At 51.7% G+C, this 25,436-nt stretch overlaps 1 protein-coding gene across 6 annotated transcripts in view; it reads right to left on the bottom strand.

Moving 5' to 3' along the window:
- The window catches only part of RNF24 (ring finger protein 24), a 28,982-nt gene that overhangs the window by 3,199 nt on the left and 347 nt on the right, over window positions 1–25,436 (bottom strand). The window contains exons 1-5 of one of the 6 annotated variants that reach the window (XM_048304505.1): window positions 23,700–23,818; window positions 23,087–23,276; window positions 7,812–7,961; window positions 2,233–2,275; window positions 1,280–1,321 (exon numbers count right to left, since the gene is read on the bottom strand). In XM_048304505.1, the coding sequence (XP_048160462.1) occupies window positions 1,280–1,321; window positions 2,233–2,275; window positions 7,812–7,954 (228 nt within the window). In that variant the 5' untranslated portion in view covers window positions 7,955–7,961; window positions 23,087–23,276; window positions 23,700–23,818. Of the gene's footprint in view, window positions 1–1,279; window positions 1,322–2,232; window positions 2,276–7,811; window positions 7,962–9,327; window positions 9,924–10,411; window positions 10,652–17,313; window positions 17,397–19,638; window positions 20,025–23,086; window positions 23,277–23,699; window positions 23,819–25,436 lie in introns of those variants that run through there. The other 5 variants (XM_048304502.1, XM_048304506.1, XM_048304501.1 and 2 more) reach the window with 5 other exon arrangements.

A 25,436-nucleotide genomic window follows, 5' to 3' on the forward strand; every position in this document is an offset into this window, starting at 1 on the left:
GAGCTCCCCTGGGGCCTGGGAGAGGTGGAATGATGGAAAAAGGGGAAAACCAGACCCAGAGACAGGGAGGGAAGAGCTGGGCGGGCGCTTTCCCTCCGCAGGGCTCGGGGCAGCCGCCCCATCATGTTGGAAAATTCCCACCCTGTCCTCTGCTTTCCAGAAACACTGGCTGTAAATGCCAAAATACAAATGCCCCAAATGGGATATTTTTGAGCCAAACCCTGCCAGGCTTTCCCAAATCCCAGGGAAGAGCTTGAACTGCTCTGTCCCCTTCCCCACAGAGCCCTCGTCCTCCCCGAAATCTGGGAGAGCTGCAGGCAGCTGGGAACAGAGCTGGAGGAGGAGGAGGGCTGAGCGTTATCTCAGCCATTCCCGGCTCTGGCACATTCCCAAATCCCTCCTACAACTCATTTCTCACCCCACTGAAGTGCTTTGAAGCCTGTGTGCCGACAAAAACCCCACTGCAGGTCGATTTAATGGGAGTGGATCAGCAACAGGGGCCTGCAGCAGCGACTGCCCGGAACCCTGGGGCCCTTGGGATTTACCCTGTGGCTGTGGGGAGCGGAGGGCGAGGCTCAAACGTGGGATGGGCTCTGCTCAGGGGATTAAAATAAAATAAATAGTGGCTTATAAACAACTGGAGCTGGTCGTGAGCAGATGAGCAGCCTCGTGCCCGGATGTGGGTGGGCATTTTTGTTGTCTCTTGGGGAATAAATAAATCCAGGCTGTGCCTGACGTGGGATTCGAGCAGATTCCTGCTGAAATTCAGCAGGAAAAATGGGCTGTGAGTAGGAATGCTCAGCCCCCAAAAGCCTGGAAAGCCATGGAGAAAAACGGAGGTGTTTCAGCCCTCAGGGGGCGGGGACGGAGGAGTGGATCTGCCTGTTCCAGGAGTGTTTATCCTGGATTTCAGTGTTCCCTGCCCACAGCTGTGGTGGATATTGTCACGCCCCGACCGTGGCGGGGCCAGAGGGGACGTCCCCACCCAGGGACACTGTTTATACAAGGCCCAGCCTGCCCTGGCCTCCCCTTATCCACAGCTTCTTATAAGCGTGATAAGAACGCAATAAATAACAATAACGATGCAGGAAAACCCAAGGGGAGCCAGGAGGAGGGAAAAGGGTTTAATCCAGATTTTTGTAGAGGAGCTTTCCCCATTTCCAAAGCACAGCTGCCTGCATGCTCTGCTCCCAGTGGAGTTAAATTTGAGGATTTTCCCCCTCCCCAGGGTGAGGAAGAGGAGGCTGAGGGAACCTTTGTCACCCCAGGACATGCTCACCTCATGGAGGTTCAGCTCCTTCACCTTCTCCTTGAGTATGACCTGCAAGGCAAAGCACTGGGGTCAGGACAGAGCCTCTGCCATCAGCATTCCTGGGAAAAAGCTCCACAAAGGGATCCCATTGAGTGTCCCAGTAGAACTGGAAATCCCCCAGTAAACCCAGCATAGCCAGGGAGCACAAGGGGCCCTCACCCCTGCACAGGGACAGGAGGACAGGAGTGCTGGGACAGATAAAACCACAAGGACCAAATCCAGGAGGTTTCCTCCCAGATTTAACCCTCCTGGGCTACCACACTCTTTTTCACCACTTCATTTTCCCTCCATCCAAGCTGAACACCTGGAGAGGGCTATAAATCCAGGATAACTGTGTGTTATCAGCCCAACTCCACCCACCTTCCTGCTTGGATCAAGAGATCAGAGGCAGAAAATCCCACAAATCCTGGAGAAAACAGGACGGGGAAGCAGCAGCCTGACACCCACCTCTGGGCCATGTTTATTTTAACTGGTGAGTGCGGGTGGGTGCAGGGAAGAGCTGGGCTTGCCATGGAGCTGTTCCCTGGAAAAGCCCTGTGGCTGCAGGGATTTGGAGCAGCTGGGTCCAACCCTGGGAGCAGATCCAGACCCCACAGAACATGGACTGGTGGCTGGGGAAGTGATGGCACCACTGCTCTGCAGTGGGTGAGAGCTGGAGAGGTTGGGGTGCTCCAGAGGTGATGTGTTCCCAGTGTTCAGGACTTCAATGGAAAATCCAGAGACCTGGGGATGAACAGGTGAGGGATGGTCCTGGGGGGCCCAGCTGGCAGGGGACAATTAAATCAGCAGGGACAGATTGGCCTGGGTGTTAGAACTTCCCTTGGAGGGCCAGAAACCTCCCAAGGAGAGGACCAGCACAAGGACAACTGATGGATTTAGCACTAGGGAGAAGGGAAAGAGAAGCTGGAGGATCATCTCACCTGTTTGTAGGCGTAAAGCTCTTTGTGTGCCTGATGCCTGAGCCTGCAGTGAAACCAGGGAGAAACGTGAGGTCAGGCAAAAAGTCGGGATTATTGTAATACCTCAAACATTCCACTTTTCCAGATTTAACATGTTATATTTTAAATTTTTTATTTCAGAAATGAGAATGGTCACAGGAAACGACACATTTAGGCAACATCCAGCTTTCCCTGCTGCTGGGAAACCAACATCTCCATCCCAAAGCACACTTCTCCTTTATCCCTCTTTTGGTCTCCCTGATTTTCCGAGCAGACATCACCCACATGGTTAAGACCAGAAAAAGCGGGTGAGGAAATCACAATCTGCCATAAATCCCCTCAGTTTCCAGCCACTTCTGCTGGCAATAATTCCAAGACTGGATGTGGCACCGTTTTCCAAGAGACAGGGATTCAGACCTGAGGAAAGCCCTGCTCCTACTCCAGCAGGGACAGGGAAGGAGATTCCCTGCCCAGAGGTTTCCCAACAAAGCCCCCATCACACTGCTCGGGTGACACTGGGTTCCTCAAACTCGGCTTTATCCTCAATTCTAAGATCCATCAAACAACATCCACTCCTGCAGCAAACTGAGGGATGGAGAGGAATGGGATGAAACTGTTCCAAGAACACCTGCTGCAGTGGGAAGTCCAGCAGGAATTTTAGGCCACAAGCAAAGTGCTGGTTCCATCCCCCCCCCTCCAGTCTCCCCTCTCCAGAGTCAGAGCCAGCAGAGCACTCCACAGGCATCCACTGGCTGGAGAAGCCCATTATGTTCCTAAAATAAATACATTTAAAATTAAAATAACTAATATTGCCTCTCATAACCAGACATGGCATTTAATAAAGTGCCTGGAAAACTCAGGAGGGAAGTCCCCAGAGCTGAAGAGTTGGCCAAGGACTTTCAATACGGAGTCAATGTGTGGCTGCAGGGCTTGGAGAGCCGTAGGAATGTTTTCCCCAGCCAGCCCTGAGTGTGATTTCAGATGGGAAACCCCCTTGCCTGGAATATCTCTTCTCCAAAAATATTCTGGGGGCTGTCTGAAATCCCTGGCTGTTTCAGCCTGAACTCGTGGGGGGTTTCCAATCCTGCCACACTGCAGTGGGGAAGTTATAAAAATGGGATGGAAAAATATTTCCTGATGTCTGACACCCTCCCCCAAAATGTCCTGGGCTTTGTAAGTTGAGGGATGGGTAAAAATACACCTTAATGCTGCAGGGAGAGATGCAGAAAGTCGGCCCCTGAGTCCCAGATTTCACAGAGAGCCATCCCTCCTGCTCCAAGAATGCTGCCTGGCAGGAACCGGCCTGTGAACCATGGAAAACACCGCGACAGGCACGGAGGAGAGGAAGAGGAGGAATAGAAGGAGGAGGAGACTGGGGTCTCATCCCTCTGGCAGGGACCCTGAGCAGAAACATGAGCAGAAGATGCAGGAACAATAGAGAAAACAGGATGAAACCGGCCCAATCCGCAGGGATCCGGTGGTTGGGAAGGCGGTTATGAAACACAGATGGGGAGAAGCGAGGCGTGCGGCTGGAGACCACAGACAAGGGAAAAGTCGCCCGGAATGGGAGGCTGCATCCGTCTGTGCGGAGCACTGAGTGGCCACCAAGGGTTTGGCCCCCCTGAGCCAAAGCCACTGGAGCACCTTGGAGCAGTGGTGGGGAAGGAGCAGCCACCTGGCCCTGGATCTGCACAGCTCTGTGCTGTAAGCGTGGATCTACAATGCCCTGGGCTGGTGCTGAGCCAGACAGGGAGATTTTCCCAAAAAACTCCTCCCTGGAGGTTCTGGGGAGCAGCACGAGCACAGCTGGTGCTGAAGTGTGCAAGCTCAGCCTGCTCCTCCTTGCCTCCCTCTCTCTGAGCCAGGATCCTGGGCCAGATGGATCCTGGTGGGGCCTGGTACAGCTGTCAGGAGGAGACCCCGGATCCTGGCCAGCGCTATTCCCAGTTGGAGCCGGCTCCATCCATCTCGTGTCAAGTGCTGCGACTCCCGAGGAATTCCTGGCAGATGTCTGACCGAGATAAGGGACCACACAGTGCCTGGCTGCTGATCCTGTGTGCTGTCACCCTCCCTGAAGGAACAACCGCCTCTCCTGGGCTTTGGGATCGCTTCCCGCAGGAGTGGGAGCACCCTGCTTCTCTGGGTAACTGACTCACCTACAGCAAGTGAACAACTACAGGAAGAAAATGCAGAGGAAAATTCTTTTGCAGGTTTACCTCCAAGATCTGCTTATTTCATGCTTTATGGTAAAAAGAGTAGAAAGGTCCCAGGCACTGACTTTTTATCCCATCATTGTGTGGCTGTCCCCAGCTCAGCTGGGCTCCTTGGGCTCTTCACAGAATCGTTTGGGTTGGAAAAACTCTCTAAGATGATCCAGTCCAACCATTCCCCCAGCACTGCCCAGGCCACCACTGACCCACGTCCCCAAGTGCCACATCCACACGGCTTTTAAATCCCTCCAGGGATGGGGACTCCAACACTGTCCTGGGCAGCTGTGCCAGGGCTGGACAACCCTTTGGGTGAAGAAATTTTCCCTCATATCCCAATCTAAACCTCCCCTGGCCCAGCCTGAGGCCGTTCCCTCTCCTCCTGTCCCTGTTCCCTGGGAGCAGAGCCCGACCCCCCCGGCTGCCCCCTCCTGTCAGGGAGTTGTGCAGAGCCACAAGGTCCCCCCTGAGCCTCCTTTGCTCCAGGCTGAGCCCCTTTCCCAGCTCCCTCAGCTGCTCCAGACCCTTCCCCAGCTCCGTTCCCTTCTCTGGACAGAAAACCCAACCACTATGTTGGATCCTGGCAGGTCTGAATGCAGAAGGTAACAGCCCTATAAAAAAAAGAGGCTTTTTAGGGGCTTTGTACCCTGAGCCTCCCAGAGACTTTGAGCTGCTCCAGGCTGATCAGGGATGAGCCCTGGATGATCCACAGCAAAGCAGGGAGAGAGGATGCTGCAGCCTTCACCCAGAGCGAGGATGGCATTGCTCAGCTCAGCATCCTTCTGGACTGGGATTTATGGGACCGAAGGCAACACGAGTTTATCACTTTCATTAATTCACCAGAGATCAGACACAACCAGCTCCCTGCAAAATCTCATTTCCTTGTTCTTTCTTTTTTATCTGTAATTTTGCCAAGCAGAGGCAGCAGCCATGAGGGACCTGTGCTCTGATCTGAGTGGTTTGCAGCAGCAGAAGAGCTCAAGGTTCACCTGAACAGTGCACAGGCAATGATGATTTTTGTTGTAAAATTCCTACTGGACTCTGTTTTGAGCCAATCCAATTAAAACTGTCGCTTTTCTTCCACTTGGAGTGGGGCAGCACAGCCTGTATTGACACAGCTGCAAAGCACAGCCCGTGCTCTCTCCTTCCCCAGCACATCTTTTATTTCATGCCATCAGCTCTGCGATTTGGGGTGAATACACCTGATATTGGCTCTTCCACGCTCCGGATGCCTCCCCAGCTGGGGATGTGGGGAGAGCTGCAGGGGATGCTCTGATCCAGAGCAGGAGATGAGAACCAGGGCCTGAAGGTGGTGTCATGAGCCTTGCTTGGTGTTTGCCAAGTATTTGCAGATGTGGAGTTATGGGAAAGGAGAGAGAGGATGGGCTGTGTTGATGCTGCACCTATGGGAAAGCCAGGAGCTGCTGTTACCTGCAAAGAACCCCCATGGATGGGAGCAGAGCTCTGGAGGGAACCATCCTGTCCTTCTGTTGGTCTTTCTGCACTTGCAGGTGGGTTGTCCTCATCCTGTTGTCCACCTACAATGCTTCCCAAACCCCCCCAAAGCTCAGGCTTTTATATCCCAGATGAGCTGAGACGACACAGCAGCTTCCGTGGAGGCGGATGCTCCCGGGACACTGGCACAGCTCAAACCCTTGGCACGGCAAAACCCTCCCCAACGGGGGCTGCAGGATCCTGTTTTGGTTCTGTTCTGCCAATAAAAGAGTTCAGGGAGGAGGTCTGAAGAGCCATTTGTAGAGTCTCTCTAGGGTTTTGGGCTATAAAGGGATCACTGGATGACCTAATCCAACTCCCCATCTATCATGGGTTGCTAAATAGCACCTCGGGAACAGGAGCCAAAACATCTCATCCAGAAAGGTCCTCGGTCTTGATTTAAAGACGTGAAGAGACAGAGGACTTGCCACTTCCTTGCTGGCTTCTCTCACCGGTTACTCACCCTCTCTCTCTTACAACACGCCTCCAGCTTCTAAATTTAAAGATTTTCTGGCTTGACCTTCCAGACATTACTCCTTGTTATTCCTTCTTTGGGGCATTAACACACCCAGAGAGTGCCCAGGAAAATACTCTCAAAGTCCAAACACCTCTTCAGTTTTCTAACTGAGCCATATAGACCTGAGCTCCACATGAGCAAAACAAGTCCTTGAGCCTTCTGAACACCGCTGGTCTATTTTTTTTGCATCCCCTCCCACTGGCGTCCCAGACTGGGCTGGACTGATGTGTTGCACCTTCAAACACCCTTTTCTTGTGCATAACTGTGGGGAAAAAAAATTAAGATATGATGCCCAAGCAGCCCAAATCACCCCTGGGTAAGCCTGTGTTTGGGCTCATCTGCATGTTTTTATGAGGTTTTGCTTCACACAGAACTGAAAATGGGTGGCAATTGTCAAGTATGTAGAAGGTTGACATGGAAATCTCGCTTCCCTGGTCTACAAGAGCAGGATAAAATATTTTTAACACCCTCTGGATAGATACCCTGGTGGGACTGGCTGCTGTGGTGCAAGGAGAGACTGGGTGCCTGTTTTACAGGAACACACGGAGCGGATGTGATGGATACACAGACTGCAGGGAGCTGGGGCCAGCTGGAAAGACAGAGGGGAAGGAAGGGGGATGGAAAAGCTGGAGAGGAGAGCTCTGGGAATGCAGAATTTTGGCTGCCACTGCTGGCAGAGTGATGACCTCTGCTCCCAGGCACAGGCTGAAGAACAGCCAGCCCCCCATCTCAGGTTATCAGCACAACTCATCTCCACCACAACCTCCATTCCCAGGCACTGCATTTTTTCCCCACTTGCCTCGTTTTGCCTCCATCAGGAAGAGTTTCTCCTCTCAATTAGCAGCCCAAGAATCTCCCCAATGGCCCATTAAATAATTAAAAGAAGCCCCAAACTGGAACAACCTTTAACCCTCCCATCCCGCTCCCCCATTGCTCAGATTAACACATCAACTCTGCATCATTAATCCCCAAACTGTGCTGTTGAAGGAGCAATTTGTGTTCAATAACCAACGGAGCAGGTATTAAACATTCCTTAGGCACACAGGACATGAGTTACTCATTACAGAGGGAAACATGTTGAAACATTCAGCAGAAAGCAGGGACCATAAAACATCCCTTTCCAGGCTTTTTGAGTAGCTGACCACAATTCCATGCCTGTTTCAGCAATATGAGTATCTCCTGGTTTTAGGTGGATAACGTGACTGCTTTGTGGAACATCAAGTTGGCACGAGACGTCACAAAAAGATAAGGTGCTGCCACCCTCTTTTTGGGATGGAGGGATTGGTGATGGGCTTGGAAGCAGGGAAGCTCTTGGGGAACACTCCCTTCCAACACTGCCTTACCTGATCAAGTAGCAACAGAAGAGCAAACTGAGGATGAAGACGAAGATGGCTGTGCCAAAAACCACGATGTATATGTTGAGAGGAAGGTTCTGGAACCCGATGTTCGGCATCCTGAAACTGTAATGCTGGAAGTCCGAGCTCATGGGTAGGCTGTGGAGACAGGGAGGAAACACATGGATGTGACATTCCTTAGGGATGCACTTTGCAGACAGTGGTCCCTCCAAAGGGAGGTGGAGGGGGCTGGAGATGACTTCTCACTCATTCCCCGCTCCTTGCCCAAAACCAAGTTCCCATCTTGGTAACCCTGAAAACAAAGCAGGGCTGGATCAGCTGGGGCTGGGATTTTCCTTCTCCCACCGTGAGCTTCTCCTCCAGCTCTTTTCCTTTCACACATCATCCTTCAGGTTAAACGCTGGATGAGATGGACGGTGGGAATTTCATCCAAGCAGCCCCAGCAGCAGCCAGTATCCCTCAAACCCCACAGTAACTGGGTAAAAATACTGAAAGCAGCCAGGGAGCCTTGGAGCAAGGCAGGTTTGCCTTCCCTTCCCCTCTACTGGTTTCTAAGACCAACTCTTCATCCCATAGAAACCCCCCTCCAAAACCATCGAGCAAGCACAGGGCTTGGCTGGGTCCACATTATCCCAGTGCACCCCAAGAAAAGGAAAAGGACAAGGACATTCACTGCAGTGCCACTGAGAGAAATTATGGGGAGACTACGGACTCTGTAAAGGAGGCTTTGTTTGCTTTTCCCATCTGAGACAGAGGTTTGGTGGTTTAAGAGCACTTCTGCAGGTTTCAGCTTTCCTCCTCAGCACAGCCCAGGCTGCTTCCCCCCAGGAAAGCCCCAAGGCACCGGCGAGTGCTGGCTGAGAGGGAGAGGCAGCACTTTTGGCTGTCACGTCCCACGTCTGGGACGCGTGACCAAAACCTCCCTCCCCTCAGAGAGCCCCAATTAAAGCCCGAGCAGCTGCCTGGGATAATGACTTCAGCCAATCACCTCCCCCAGGACTTTAATTGCACTTATTTATTATCTCTTATCTTCCTATCATTCTCTGAACCGTTCACCCTCAGATGATCACAACCGTTGCTGGCCAGGCATAAAGTTCCCCTGCCCCCAGCTTAGAAAAGGAAGTTAAAAATACACCTTGTTTTCCCTTCTGCCCACAGGAGAGCAGCGTGTGATGAAGTTTTACAAGCAAGGAAAGTACCTGCAGTCTGAGCCCTGTTTCCCAAATAAAACCACCGAGGGATAACAAAACCCTCCCCTGGAGCGGGGAGTTTTCCACAGCGCAGTAATTGCACAGCTCCTCATTTTGCACGGGATGGGAAGACGGGAAGGAAACCGCGGGATCTGAACCCACACGTGCCAGGGAGTGACGCTCCAAAATCCAAGTGTCCTCCGAGTGTCCCTCCGAGCAGCATCCTCACTCCCCAATCTCCTTTTCTCCTTGAGGCCCTTTTTTTGCCGAGCCCTGTGGGCTCTCCTCTGACTTCCCACGGGGAGCAGACTCACCTCTCATCCCGGCTGCCTCACCGGGACTATCCCCTCGCTGAAAGCAACATCCCTGCAGCATCAAACACCCGCCCGGGAGCCTCCTTGCTCCGGCTGCTTTCAGTTTCCTCAGCTCGCTGGAAGTTTCGAGGCAATTTCTGGTAGAGCCTGGATTTGATTAAAGCCTCCAGAGACCAGCACGCATGTTCAGAACTCTCCCAGCCAACGTGGAAACGCTACGAGAGCTCGGGGAGCCGGCACATCCCCCTGCCAGCGCTGGTGGGGATGGGATTTTATAGCCCAGCAACCACCCGGCAGCTCACGCTCCTCCACCGACGCTTGTTCCGCTCAGCTGAGCTGGTTTGCTTTGCAAATACATTTTAAAAAGCCCAATCCGGCCCCCAAACCTTTGTTCCCAGCTCCGGCGGAGTTAATGCGCAGCTCGGCGTTGCAGGGCTGGGTTTGCGTTTCAGTCCCGCACCGATTGCTGGGTCAAAGGGATTTGGGACGGTTCAGCGGCTCCCCTCGGTCACGCTCGTGGCACGAGGATGTTTCGGCTGGAGGATAAGGCTGCCCCACCTTGCCCTTGGGCTTGTGCTGATAATCACTGCCTTTGGCCAAGGTTGGCTGCCTCCGGCTCCTCAACTGCCCGAGAGAAACGTCCTCTGTCTGGGAAAGCTCCAGCTGACTTTTTGCAAGGAAGGAGAGACAAGTCTTGGAGGAGAGGCAACAAAACCAACCAGCACTGGACTCTTATTTTTCTTTTCTTTACAACTCTTTTAACTTGTGATGCTCTTCTCAGCAATCCCCCCAGGAGATTCCGTGGCATAGATGGCAGGTAAGGAACATCCAGGCTGCATTTGGGGCAGCAAATCCCATCAAGCCAGAAGAATTCCTCATGGTCGTATGCACCTGAGCTGTGCCGCTCTTGCACCAGTCCCCACATCCATGAGCACAGCTAGAAACCATCAGAGCCCTCAGCAAATAAACAGTCAGCAGAAACAGAGCTCAGACCAACCTCCAGCATCCTACTCTCCTCTTCCAGTGGAACCATTTCCCTAATATTTTGCCCCAAAGGGGCTTCACGAATGCAGCCATGACCTACCTGCCAGCCATATCATGGGGGCTCAACCTCCTGGGGACAACCTTTCGGTCCCCTGCGGTGAAAATCCAGGGAGTCCTGCACCAGATTCATCCAAGCCCCGTGTGAAATAACCTCCTCCACATCAGAGCTGCCCTGGTCCTCCCTCCCTCCTGCTGCAACAGCTGAGAAACGTTACAGCAAAAAACACAGAGGTTAAAGGGGAAAAATCAGTTAGTCTGCCCAGGATCCAGGAAACTGTTAACTTTAAAAGACTCCAGTGAAATCTGATGATTTCAAGCAGCCAAGCTTTAGGGTTGGGTTTTTTTTAAGGGGAGTAGGGGGGAGGAACTGTATTTTAATCTGCTTCAGATTTGCAAGGGCGCAGCCAAAAGAAATAAAAAAGGAGCCATAAAGAAGGATGAAAAGTTTCTGGTGCAGAACAAAAGCCTCCCTGTTGCTCTCTCCGTGGTCAAGGCATCTCAGAGCAGGGAGATGATGCTTGTGGGGCATCCATGGCCCCCAGCAGGTCCCTGAAGCCCCTGAGAGGGGGGGACACAGGCTACACGTAGAAAAAGGGGCACTGTCACAGGTTGCCCAGAGAAACTGTGGCTGTCCCATCCCTGGAAGTGTTCAAGGCCAGCTTGAATGGGGCTAGGAGCAACCTGGGATAGTGAAAGGTGTCCTTGTCAATGGTAGGGGGTTGGAACTGGATGGTCTTTAAGGTCCCTTCCAACCCAAACCATTCCATGATTCTGTAATTCTGTGATTCTGTGAAAAGTAACAAGGAACAATGGTGTCCTGGGATGCAGCAAGGCACAAATGCAGAACAACCTGAGCTCCACATCCCCTTCCTTACACCCTCCAATGACTCAGCCACGTGGGGCCAAGCACATCCACGTTTCTCCAAGGAGGACAAAACCCAGCTTTAATTAAAAGCCAAGTGCTGGTTAATGGCCCATCAAGCAGCCAGGAAGGGAGTGTTACAGGTCAGCTCCGGTGTCTCAGCGCTTTGATTACACGTTGGGCTGCGAAAGGCAAACCTTGCGCAGCCACGTCGCCAAATTAATCCCCATTAGAGCCACAGCCAGCACTTAATTCGTGGGGCCAGCCTCGTACCCAGAGCGTTCACAGGGATTAATAAAGGATGCAATTATCTTCTCAAAGGTAGAGAAACTGAGGCAGGGAGGAGGAGGGGAGCAAAGCAGAACTGTGGTCCCTGAAGCCAGGGGGTGACAGCAGGGACGCCACTTTAAGTGATGCCATGGGCTGAAAGCTGCAGATTTTTGCTTTCCTGCTGCTTTGCCACATGAATTTGAAGTGTATGCTCCTTCTTGGAGTATTAAAAGGAGCTGCCTGTCCATTAAAAAAAAAATATTATTATTTATTTATAACATCAGTGCATAAAGGGGCCGTGTATGTGCTGTGCATCACCACACCTAAATACAGCCCACATGCTGGGCAGAGGGGTGGCTTCTGCCTCTGCTGTTGTAAATAAACCTCCTGTTTTTAGAGGGGTTTACTTTATGTTTTCAAGACAAACAACTTTCTCCACAGGGGTTCAAAGCAAACTCAGACTGAGTCTCCTCAGCCATTAACTGGGGAAACTGGATGGAGCTGGTGGCCGGAGCATACCACCGGCCAGGCTGGCAAAGCCAACCCATCTCCGGGAAACACTGAGCTTCAAATATCCAGCGGAGCCAGACACAGGCAGGCCTGAAATCACGAATCTCAGGGAAAAGTGAATGCTAAGCTGTGGCCAAACTCCAAGCTGAAATATTTTATTGATGGGAAAGGTTTCAAGCGGGCGTCAACGGCGTCTCGAGTTTCAAAGGCGTTTCGCAACGTGTTTCAGACAGGTTTAACCAAAAGCGTTATTAACTCGGTTGAAAGTTAAACAGGGAGCAGCTGACAAGACCTTTCTGAAACAGCCCAAGTTGTGTTGCAAAGCAGGGTATTCTTCCATGGAATGATTCTACAACAGGCAGGTTATTTAATGGCTATGACTAACGGGATAATATTTAAAAGAAAACATTCTTCCAGGTGTTAAGAAGCAGCAGCCAGAGACACCCGCGTTTAACTTGCAGGCAAAAAATGCCCCTCGTGGACCCCAAAAAGCAAAGCGAAGCCCTGACCTCAAGCAGCTGGAAGGAATTTCCTTTAGCTCTGTCTCTGGAGCTGGTCCAGCACCAGGATCTGCAGCCTGGCGATGGGAAAATCACAGGCAGCAGAGCCAACCCCAAACCAGCATCGCTGTCACCACAGAGATGCCACGCGGCTGCATCACCTTTGCCTGGCATGGAGTGGGGGGAAAACTCAGCACTGCTCCAGCCAGGAGCAATGGCCTTTGCTGTCCAAAACCAGGGAACAACAGGATTGAGCACAGGGGGAAAACAAAAACTCTTGGCATGATGCAATTTTACAGAGCTACAATGCTACCATGGGGATGTCACATCCAGCGCTAGCTCCAAGCACCCAACCTGACCCAGATCCTTCACTCCACAAACCTGGCAGGGAATGGAGGAGCGTGAGGGATGGTGCAAGGTTTGGCAGTGTTATTGATTAGTGGGATTAATGTGCTGGGAAGAGGGAACATCCCAACAGGTCCCTCACACCACAGGCAGGGTTGTACCAGGATCCAGCAAAGCTCGGCTGGGGTGATGTGGCACCATCACAGCAACAGAAAGAACTTTTGGGTGTCAAACAGAACAAAAACCCGTTTGTTTCCCCCATTTTGGCTGCCTGCAGGCTTGGGGGTGGTGGTGGGCTTTTGTTGTGTGCCTGGACATCCAAGGAACCAAACTGACCTCCAAGCATGAAGCACTTCGGACCTTTGATCCCTCCTCCCTGAGAGCAGATCCGATGCTTTTTCTGAACTGGAATCAGGAAATTTCCTGGCTGTATTCCTCAGCTGGCCGACACCAAACACAAAACCTTAACCCTCTCCACTGCCTCTGGGCAGGGGACACAGAAAGTGATGTGACAACGTGACAAAGCAATTGGAAAAAAATGGGGAAATCTAAGGAAAGCAACATCCAGCAGCACGACTGTAGGGCTGCAATTTCCAGCAAGTCCTTCTGATTCCAGACAGTTTAAGAAACAATTAATCCCAGAACCTTAAAACTGAAGAGAACCTTTAAGTGCGAAAATGTTTTTGCTACCACTGGCAGAGAAACGTGCAGAAATGGGTCAGCTGCAGCTCCCATCACCCACTGTAAAGTCAAGTTCTTTCTCTCAGCGCTGTTGGAAAAGCAAACCAGAGGTTTGCTCAGGGCTGATTTTGCAAGTTCCAAGAAAACAGGCAAAAATAAACAGAAAAAAAAAAAAGAAAATCAATAGCGCTTTTTAATACAGTCTGGAGGAGGGGGAAGCAGAGTTTGGAGGAGAGCCCTGCTTGAGCTCCCATCAGGAATGAGAGCTGGGAATCGCTTCCCAAGAAGGTTTGAAGCTGAGCTGGCAGCTCCTCTCTCGGACAGGCTCATACGAGCTGCCCAAGGACAGCTCAACCCACTGCTCGGAGATGAAATAACACTTGAGGAATTTTTCCCCTTTGGCCTTGGGGATTTGTAATTATTTTTTTTCCCCCCCTTTTCCTGGCATGCAGCTCCAACGTCACGACCTGGTGAGCTGACTCTTCCTCCCAAAAGTGTGGTGGGAAAGGATGTGCTGCTGCCTCCTCCTGCCCCCAGCCCTGTTCGTACTCATGAGGTGAAAGGAGAAGGCAGGAGCCACCACACTTCCCCTTACGGGCTGAAGGCAGTGGGACACACATTATTAAATTTGGGTGTATTTTAGCCCAAAAAAGAGCAACGAGAGCACAGACAAGTGGGAATAATCTCCCACCTTCGTTTGTGGTTGCTTCTCCTCGTTTGCAGTTTTCCTCAACGAGCAGATTCCTTGAGGAAAGCAAATTGGAAACTCCATGAGAAACACGCAGCCTGTGCAGCTGAAGGGTCAGAGTAGAAAAATTGGTGTTAAACGCTCCAGGGAATTTGAAAATTCCCGGGTGATGACACAGAGCTGTGGGAAGCAATGGGGACTCCCAAAATATCACATCTGGAAGAAAAAAATCTCACTCTGATCAAATCATCTTCAAGCTGAACCAAAACCAATCACTTTCCATGGAGCCAAAGAGCAACTTGCCCTCTCCACTCTTATACTGAGAAGCAGATGGATTAAACAACTTCCCGAAACCCTTTTTTTCCTCCATTTCCTAAGCTCCTCTAATGAGGGGGAAAAAAATAATAATCAGTGCAACACACAGGGACCAATAATCCTACAAAATCCTGCTGGAGACAAGCACCCTGGACCAGTGATGGGATCACAGCTGCCAGCAGCCGTCCTATAAAGGCAGTCGGAGGAGCCAGGCACAACTGGGGAACAGGAAGGAAGAATGCTCTCGTTTACACTAAATAAGGTTGCTAGGTTATGGATTTTTGGGAGGGGGGGCATAATCTGAAAGGGGATCCAGATGGCTGTAAAGCCTTGTGGTGGAAAAGCAGCATGAGGCCAGAGAGGGAAGAATTCCTCTTTATGCTGCCGCTGTCTGCTCCCGGATCCTGGATTTCAGCCCTCAGGAACGCACTCTGTGGACCCTTTTAATTGCACCATTTATATTTGAGGTAAAACTTAAGAAGAAGAGGTAGCTGGATGGAGAAGAGTGAAAAAGCTGGTGACTGGATACCAGGAAAAAGTCTCTAAACAAATCCCACGGAGCAGCCGTTCCCCCAAGCCCACTTTGATCTGGCCAGATTTGTATTTTACAATCCTAACAGCCTGAAAAGGGCTTCGGGAAAACCCAGACAATCCCAAACCCCAGCCTGCTGGGAATCCACACCAATGCCACGTCACTGCCGTTCCCAATTTTTCCTAATACTTCCAAAAAATGAGCTGCACAGTCAGCCCACCCTTTCCTGGTTTTGACCCAAGTACCGGGATTTAGGGGAGTATTTTTTTTATCATTCCTTCTCCCTTGCTAACAGAGACTGGAAAGGTTTTGCAACACTTTATGTCCAGCAAAAAAACCTCCTGGGAGTCATATGGATACAGGACAAAAGCTGCTTCACCTCTATGGGATTGGCACAAGAAGAGTGGCTGCAAGGATGGAAAACCCCTCAAAATTTAGTTGGAAATGAAAAATGGAACTTTTCCACTGCCAGACTTGCACAGCCAAGTGAGGTGCCTGAAGAGAAACATTCAGCAACCCAATAAATGCATCTCCTCCTCTGTCACAGAGTCTCAGCACTGAGGGGGCTGCCATGGGGTATCATCCTTCTTCCCTGTTCTCCTGGAATCGTGGCCTGACCTTAGAGGGATGCAGAAAGTGAAAGGACCTTAGTGAAGCACTGGAACAGGTTGTTTAGAGAGCTTGTGGACTCCCTGTCCCTGGAAGTGTTCAAGGACAGGTTGGAGCAACCTGGTCTAGTGGAAGGTGTTCCAGCTCCATGGAAGGGTGGTGGAACGAGATGGTCTTGAAGGTCCCTTCCAACCCGAACCACTCCATGATTCCTGGATTCTAAAATCCAGGTGTGTATCCATACCCCAGGGGTCTGTAACCAGGAGGTGATGGACAACCAGGTGTAAATTTTCAGCATCACCCACCCACACCCCTCCTTTGCCCAGGGATGCTGCTCCTTACTGGGGTTCCTCATAAATTGAGCCCTAAATAAGCAACACCCCAATTTGCAGCTGTGCTGCTGATGCAGAAATTGTTTAAAAAGAAAAAAAAACTTTTGAGAGAGTCACCTAAAATTTACATTTTCCTTGCAGCTGACTGAACAAAACCTGCTAAATATTTTCCAAACGCTTCAAGGCTACAAAGCTAAAAACCACCAGTGGGAATTTCAGGCGTGTAACAGTTTACTATCAGATCTCCACGAATTCCCAGGCGCTGAATCGCCTAGTAGAAGGGAAAATATATGAGTGGCACTAAGAAGGTGGCTTAGCAACGAGCAGGCTGGCAGCTTCGAGTGGCTTTTTAAAGGTCAAGAGAAAACACGATGTCTGGAGCCCTCACGTTCCATTTTTTTACTATGATTTACTGATATTTCTGGCCAGCCCGGTTATTAAATCGCCGCCCTGCACCAGCCAGCCACACATCTGTTAAACGCAGGCTTTAAATTAAGACTTTTCCCTCTTAAAATATCCTCTTTCAACCCATTCCCACCTTCAGCAAAGTGGGGGAAAAGCTTTGTCGTGATGAAACACAAGGAGAAGTCCCACCGCCGAGGGGATTTTTGGGAAGTGCCGCTGAGCAGCATCATTGAAATTCAGCGGGAGAAGCCGGTTTTCCATGGCTCTGCGGGGGCTGCCATGTTAAATCACATTTGGATTCACAGTACAAGGCTGCTAAAATACCACCACGGCGCCTATTGGCACATTTCAATGAAAACGCCGTGGCCTCATTAGTAGAGTGGAAATTATGAGCTTGTCTTTGTATATATTTAAAAGCTCGCCTCTGAAACTCTACTGGGCCGGGGCCAGGAATTCCTGGCTCCGAGCTCCTACCACTCGGCAGTTCGGGATCACTTTGCTCACACAGGTCAAGCGACCACGCAACCATCGACCCGGGAGAAAAGGCATTTAAAAACTGCCCTGAGGGAAGAGGCAACAGGATTTGAAACCCTCCTCCCTGTCAGCTCCCTGAGAGCTGGTTAGGGAGCAAGTCCTAATGAAAGTGCAGGTTGTAATTAAGAGGATGCAGGAATGTGGGTGTGTGGAGTTTCATCCTGCTCTCAACAGTTGGGGTGAGAGCATCCCGTCGGCCCAGAAGTGCCGTTCCCCTCTGGGGATGGACCACAAAAGCCCAAATCCTTTGAAATGAGGGGCAAACTCATGAAGTAACATGTTTTTTGGGATCTGGTCCTCTCAAGATGGGAATTTGCAAGTCTCTGTGAAGGAAAACTTTGGCTCAGCTCCCTACTTACCCGCACGGGCGCCGCAACGCAGCCAAGCCACGCAAACCCAACGTATCTGCTTGAACGGCTACCGCGGTTTGGTGCCAGGGATGCTGGAAGAAAAGAGAAAAACACCCTAAAACTTGCACAAATATCCAGAGGGAGCGAGGGAGAGGATGAAGATGTGGTTTTTAAACGCTTGGATTCGCAGAGGCTCACCGAAATTCTTTCAGCTCTTGGTAACAGCACAGAGATCCCCTTTTACAACGCGGCGATGACGTTACGTGGCATAGAAAGAAAAGGGGGGGAGGCTTGGCTAATCCTCACAATTTTATAAGCATCTGAGACACTAATCCGTTGATCTCATTGAAAGGGATTAGAATTACTCCCTTGCCAGGAAATTTAAGAAGTTTTCTACCAGATGTAAACAAAAGCGTGGAGCAGCCTGCAGAGATGGCTGCCACACAGCGAGTCCTCACAGAGAAACCCCCACCGAGGCTGGTTTTGGGGTGGAAAAGGAGGATTTCCAGCCCAGTGCTGCAGAGAGTTGTTTGGAATTATGTGGGTATCAAGGCAAGCCTGATCAGTCTATCCACAGGAGGCTAAAGACAGGATCCCATCCTGGGCAAGCAACCTGCCAGGGCTTCACAACCTATCTTTGGGCTCCAACTCTTATGAAAATGGATGCTCCAGCTGAAAAAAAAAAAAACCATCCCAACCATCTGACTTGTTCTGCAGTGTCCTAGGAAAACACTATTTTAATAACAAGAAAAAAGAGAAAAAATCTCTGAGCAACAAAACCCAAGTTGTGCCCAGCTTGGCAGCAGCCTTCATCCGCAAGGCTTTGCAGCAAGGACCTGGGTTAATAAGGAAAATGTAACATGGCACCTTCATGGAAACAGGCTGGAATCTGCTGCTACCCTCACAATGAGTGATTCATAATACTGAAGAATAAATTACTTGATTTAGAAGATGAAGCAGGTAATGTGCAATCTGGGGTTTGATATCAAGCAGTTTGCTACTAAGTTGGATGTTCCAGCACAGAACATCAATACCTGAGATAAATCAAACCTAAAGGAAGCAGAAAGGATTCGGGGGATCTTTGGGAAAGGAAAAGCAACTTCTGTTAGAAAGCAGACGTTTTCTAAGAAAGAAACTAAACTTTTTTCAGTGCTTACTTCTTTGCTCTTTTAAATTCCATCCAAAAATGAAACTTAAAGACACTCAAGTGCCAACCTCAGTGTAAATAAAGCCTCAATTTCATGTGCTTGTCTTAAAAACCCTCCTTTTGGAGGCGCCTGATGGGATGACAGCAGAATCCCTCTTCTCCAGTCCATTTCTCTGCAGGACCACATAATTTTTAGTCTTTAGGCACAAATACTCACTTGGCTTTGGGAAAACACCCACTGTCCCCATGCAGCCATCTCCTAACTCCCTGCAACACTCCCACTCCCAGCTTTAGCATCCAAGGCTGGAATAAACCACCTGATGCCAGGCTTGTCTCCAGCTCCATTCCTCTCACCTGGCTGCAACACATCCCAAGCCTTTCCCATCACCTCCTTGACACGTTCCTCCTGCTGCATCACTGGCAGCTGCATGGGGAACATGCTTCAGGAGGAGGAGGATACAAGGAGGAAGCCCCAAGAACGATCAGAAGCACACGACAGCTCAGCACCCCCCAGGCAAAGCCACAGCCAAGAAAATAATCCATTCTTCCTGCTTTTACTCCCAAAGTGCCGCCCCCAAACAACGCTCAGCACAAAGGTGAGGGTGTTTTGGTGTGAATGCCAAGCGAGACTGGGGTGCAGGGCTCAGCTGACAGACACACAACCCACACGAGCACCAGCAGACGGGCTCTAGCTAGCTCATCCCGATTTATTCAGCCCCCAAACCACCCAACACCACACAATCCCATCCCACTTCGGATGGCCACCACCGACACAGCCTCCAAAAGCCTTATCTTTTATCTCAGAGAGCGAAATGCCGGGTCGTCATCCAACACTTCACAACTAAAAAGCAAAAGAAAAACCCCAACTCCGCAGTTTCGTTTGAGCGGAGCCAGGAAATCGCCTCGGGGGAAGCCCAGCCTGGCGACGGGTTTTTATAGGGAACAATAGGAAAATGGGAATCGTTAAAGCGCCGAGGAAATATCTGCCTGCTCGGGACAAAGCTCTGCGTGGAGAGAAGTTTAACTCGATCCTTACAATACCCCGGCAATTTAATTCCGAGAGCCTCGGTCAGCGGGAGGCACGATCCACTCGGGTGGATTTGCTGTAGTTGGAAGTTGTCGGGTGGGAGACTCTGATCGCTCCCACTCCGTTCTGATGGGTAATTTGGCTTCACCCACTTTCTCACCTGCCGGGCCGCTCCTCCTGGATTTCAGTGGACCGATGGGAAAGCTGAAATCCCTCGGGTTCCACGCCTGGGAAGCCGCACGACCACGGAGCTCTTGTATTTTCCCCGAAATACTCCCGTGAGCCAAGAAGCTGGGAAACCCACTCCTATTCCACAGGCTGGGAGAGCGACAGTGGGAGGGCTGGAATCAGGAGGGCAGCTGCCTCCTGCTCAGCACTTTCAGTTTCTCTCTCCAAGCGCTCTCCTGGCGTGACTTCCTCTAAAGTGCTTTGTGAGTGAAAAGCTGCATTAGTGGCGGGATTAATCCTCTGAGGGGATAATAAAATCACACAATCATGGAATCGTTTAGGTTGGAAAAGCCCTCTAAGGCCATCAAGTCCAGCCAACTGCTAACCCAGCACTGCCAAGGCCTCCACTAAACCATGTCCCCAAGAGCCACTTCTACACGGCTTTTAAATCCCTCCAGGGATGGTGACTCCTGCCCCTTCCACGAAAAGGTGGTGTCAAAGGCCTTGCCAAAGTCCAGAGAGACACACCCACAGCCCCTCCCTCATCCACCAAAGCAGATCACCTTGTCATAGAAGGAGATCAGGTTGGTCAGGCAGGACCTGCCTATCACAAATTCACATTGGCTGCTCCTCATTGGCTGCTCCTCTGATGGCCCTGTTTGTGCTGCGTGACAGCACTCAGGGTGATCTGCTCCTGTCACCTGACTGACAGCCCCGTAGTTCCCAAAATCCTCCTTCCTGCCCTTGTTGTAGCTGTGTGTCACATCTGCTCACTTCCAGCCAGCTGGGACCTCCCAGTTAGCCAGGGCTGCTGGTAAATGATGGAAAGTTATCCCCATCCATTGCAGCAATCCATTCCTTTGAGTCATCCCACATGCCTCTGTGCTGGCAACGATGTCACAGCTTTCCTGATGCACAGTGGCTTCCAGCTCCTTCTCCTGTTGGTGACCACGCTGTGGGCATTGGCACGGTGCACTTCAGTTGGGTTATCAATCCCACTACCTTTTTGGAGAAGTCCCAATTCCTACGTGACCATTCTCAGGGACTTTCATGGTTTCCAACACATCAATAACCCTTGTGGCTGTGCTGCCACGTGGATCTCCATCCCTTGCCTCCATGGAGACAGCAGACTGAAGGACCTGGCTAGCACGCTGTCCCTCAAACACTGGGGTGGGCCTCCAGGATTATCCCGTGCAAAGATCCTTTCTCCCCTTGGAGCCAGGAGAACCCCAGCTGCTGTCAGCAGTCCTGGTGTCCTGCAAACCCACCCACAACCAAAAAAAAAAGCCAAAAAAACCCTGGAGAAGTCATTCCTGCTTGCTTCTCACACTCACAGTCCTGAAGCTGGAGCAGAAAAGGCAGGATGCCCAGGCTTCCCACCACCCTGCCCTCGCTGCTCCTTGGTGTCTCTGCTTTTTCCACAGGCTGATCCAGCTGTAGCTGCGGCAGCAGAGCAACCTGAGACCTCACAGCCTTCGGCGACGCTGAGCCAGCTGTTTGCAGCTAACATGGTCCATGAGCTCCCACTGCCCATCCATGCATTGGCATTAGGGCTGGGCTTTTCTCCCCTCACCATCCCTTCAGCACCACAACCATTTGTGAGCAGGACACAGGAGCCCTCCACATGTGGTTGGAACCCTTTAGGATTGTTTTTTGTTCTTTGATGGAATTTAAACATGCCAGACAAGTAGAAAAATGACACACTGCCCGTGTTATTGTTGCAGAGGGAACAGCATCCATAAATGATGCAGCTCTATCTCCAGCAGGGACTGCTGCATCCCAGGATGGAGGAATAGGCACTGCTCCATCCCACTGTCAAGGTCAAGGCTTTCCCATCCCTCAGGTCAGGAAGCAAATCACCACTGCCCATGGCTGTAGCAAAACCACGTCGGTTTGGATCCTCTCCTGGAGCACGTTTTCCATAGGATCACTGGCATTTCTCAACCCAGCGAGCGGCACCCGCCGGGCTCAGGCGATGACTGGGCTCACTTGCAGATAAGCCCCGTATCACATCATCACTGATGCCGCTTCAGAGCCCTGTCAGCGACTCGGGGTCGGGACACGGGCACACCAGGACGGCCACTCCCGACCTGAGTCTGAGCGGTTCCAGGGCAACAGTGAACAGTGACGGGGGAGGGGATGGCTGTGACGGCTGATCTTATCTTGTGTCAACAACACTCGGCTTTAAGAGGAATGATTGCAGGAACAAAAACAAACAAACCCAGCTCCACCACACCAACCTCTGCTGAGACCTGGGAGAGCTTCAACCCCCAAAAAAATACCCTCCAGGCTTCCACACCAACGGTCCAAATTGGCTGAGGACCACCAGAAGGATCTGCACCTCCTGCCAAGGCCAGAAGGATGGGCTTGTTTGGGTTTACTGTGCAGCAGGAGTCTGGCAAGCTGGGGGAGGACCGTGTCTCAGCCCTGTCATCCCCAGGCAGAAGGCTCCAGGTGCAGGTGGTGGGAACAGGAGATGAGCACCAGCTGTGCCTCTCTCCACCTTTTCCACATCCATGGCTATGAGTGAATCACTCACAACACATCTTCTGCTACGCAACCCAAGTGGAGCTGACAGCAGGTCACTGGAAGGGGTGACCCAACAGGGAACACCTGGAGAGGTGGCCCAGAAGCACAAAAGCCCTCCTAGCAAAGCCAGGTACCCTCCTGTAATCCCACACATTGTTTAGTCCAGGAAAGCAGCTGGAAGTCGGCTCTTCTTGGGTAGAACCTTCAGGCTTGCTTCAACTCCATAGTCCTGAGCAGCTCTGCTGCTTCCTCACCATGGAATCCTCCTCCTCCTCTGCTCCATCACCTGCTTCTCCCCCAGGACAGGGCCAGGACCCCTCTCCAGCCAAGAACAGTGGCAGCAACCAGCAGCCATCATCTTATTTCCCATTTGGCACATAGTATTCCTCATCTGAAGGTCCAACAGATCCCACAACATTCAGAGCACGCTGGCCCCAAGGTGTCCTTCACGGCTAGTCCATCACAGTTATCTCCAATCACACCTGGAGGTGACTGGATCTGAGCCTGGGATGCACAACCAGTAAGTTCCTGCAGAGCTGACCCACCTCCACATCTTGTTCCCCCCAAATCTGAGACAGCCTTTGACCAAACAGCAATGCCAGCAACCCAAGCAGCAGACCTGGAGTGTCCAACCCAGCCTTGGTGAATGAGGACAAAATTAGCAAACCTGAGCCAAGTAGTGGTGGAACAGAGCTTTGTGAGGTTGTGGAGGGGATTTCCTTCAGCAGCAAGGCTGGGAGATGTGGGAAATCACCACCACACACCTCCAGCAGCTCCACCACCCACCCAGGACCAGGACCATCACCTGCCTGTATCAGCCCCGTGACTTGGTAACAAGATCACATCATCCCTCCTTCCGGCACACGGGGCTGGAAGCATTTATTTTCTCTTTTTTAATATGTTTTAAATACCTCAATTAGTGCATTTTGAGTTCCTTCCACATTGCCTCCAAGCAGTTCTTCTGTCAGGGGCTCTATCCTTCCACTGCCAATTATCAGTGGGGCACAGGGTTGTTATTTTTCCAGGCCAGGGGCCAAATTTGTATTTAATATTTGCTCCAGATGGCACAGCACTCCAGATGCATCAGCTGGAGCATCGAACCTGTATGAATAAAGTAATAGAGCAAACAACCCAATTTACTCAGGGGCTGTTTGACACGGTCAAGGTGCTTTGTGTACATCTGTCGTGAAAAAAAATAGCACTCAAATGAATTCAGGTGATGGTTTTGCTATTAAACCCAACACCTGAGGGAAATAAAACAGCAGTAGGAATCTAAAAAATAATGCTGATAATAATATTAGAACTTATATTTTGCTTTCTATAGAGTCAAGGACATATATATAAAAAAAAAAAGCTGATTTCAGCCATCAGTGCTGAGCATGGGCCTGGGTTTTGTTCACCTTCCTCTGTCCCCAAAGCTGCTGCTGGCAGCAGGTCATGCGAACCAGGGTCAGAGTTCTCCCAGGAGAAGGGCTGGTGATCCCAGATTTTAGTGTGGTGCCGAGAGCTTATGGCTCTGCTCACCCGAGGAGACGCGAGGAGGACACCAGAGGACAACCACGAGATGTTCCAGTTATACTTCTGGCAAATTCACCCCGTTCCCAGGAAGCTGCTGCATCCCTCCGGCACAGCCTGCAGCCGGGATGTGCTCCCTGCAAACTAAAGCACCCAAAATAACTCAGAATAGGATAAAAAAGAAGAGACATTGAGTAGTCGGTTTATCTGCCTGGGCACATGAAACGCCGCTGTGTAAAAAACCAGCTGAGCCCGCAAACGCCTGGAAACAAAGGGATTGGGGGGGGGGGGGGGGGTGTCTTTTTGTGCTTGGCTTTGCTCCGTTCAGAGCATCCTTGGGCTGTGAGAGCCGTCCTGGCGGCACCCGAAACAAAGGAAAGCCGGGAGCTGTAGGCAGGAGCCAGCTGGGGAAAACCGGGACGAGGAGGAGGAGGCACCCGCATCGCCCTCCCCGGCAGCTGCCGAGCCGGGCTCGCGTGTTGCCGAACACGTTATCCATGGCAGGAAACTCGAGATCAAAGGCGAGGACCGTGCCAGAGCAAGCTATCATCCAAGCCTCCTGCCAAAGGTGTGCACGGGAGGGGGGAAGCAACCTTCAGACATACTCGATGGCACATCCGACGGAGCCGGTGCCGCTCGTGGAGTGACCAAGACCCACGCGTGTTCTCCTCCGTGCACCCCGGCGAAGACAAAGACAGGCTGAACTGAACAAACAAAAAACCAAAACCCCAAACCGCAGGAGGTCCATTTTTACCCGTTGGTTTCCAGTCCCCAGGGTCCCACGCACGTCCCTTACAAAGCGGCGGATGCAGGGAGGGTATGGACGTGCTGGCACGGCAGGAACAGCAGCCCAGTGTAACTCCAAAAAAGCGGCTTTTCCCATTTCTGGGTAGTTTTTTCTTTGGTTTTCTTTTAAAGCCGAAGAAACCCGCAGCGTCCTGTCTTGGCCCCAGGAAAGCAAGGGGACGTGTCTGATTCCAAGCCAGCGGCTACCGGGAACAGAGGTGACCTGGGGACCCTGAACTGAGCGTGGGGTGGGACCCCCAGGAGCTCCCCCTCATCAAGAGGGTCCAGGCAGGATGGGCGCTGGGTGGGGACATGCCCCCTGTCCCTTTGTGCCGCCCCAGCCCTCTCCTCCATCCCTCCGGGGTGATGCAGTCCCAGTCCACGGTCCAGAGCTGTGCCCTAGGGCTGTCCCCTCTGCCCCATAACCGGGGCTTTATGGCACCACTACCGTGCTGCCAGACACCTCAAAAGCACAGCCCAGACACCATGAGAGTCTCCCCTTAGGGGTCTGCGGGATATGGGGGCTGCTCCATTGCCCCGTGGAGGTCCCTACCCCAGAGGGGACTGTGGAGCAGAGAGGGAGGGACCCTGTCCCCCATGGGAGCTGCTGAGGAGGGGGTGCCCCTGCCCCACAGTGGGGATGGAGGGGGAGCCTGTCCCGCAGAACAAGGCACAGGGAGAGGGTCCTGCCCCACAGAGGGCTGGAAAACAGACCCTGTCCCATAGAACAAGGCACAGAGAGAGGGTCCTGCCCAAAGAGCGGATGGAGGAGGGACCCTGCCCCACAGAACAAGGCACAGAGAGAGGGTACAGCCCAAAGAGGGGATGGAGGACAGACCATTGCCTACAGAACAAGGCACAGGGAGAGGTCCCACCGCACACAAGGGGTGGAAGACTGTCCCTTCCACACAGAACAAGGCACAGGGGAAAGTCCCACCCCACAGAGGGGCTGGAAGAGGG

The sequence above is a fragment of the Corvus hawaiiensis genome, chromosome 5 (assembly GCF_020740725.1).
Source record: "Corvus hawaiiensis isolate bCorHaw1 chromosome 5, bCorHaw1.pri.cur, whole genome shotgun sequence".
Taxonomy (NCBI): domain Eukaryota; kingdom Metazoa; phylum Chordata; class Aves; order Passeriformes; family Corvidae; genus Corvus; species Corvus hawaiiensis.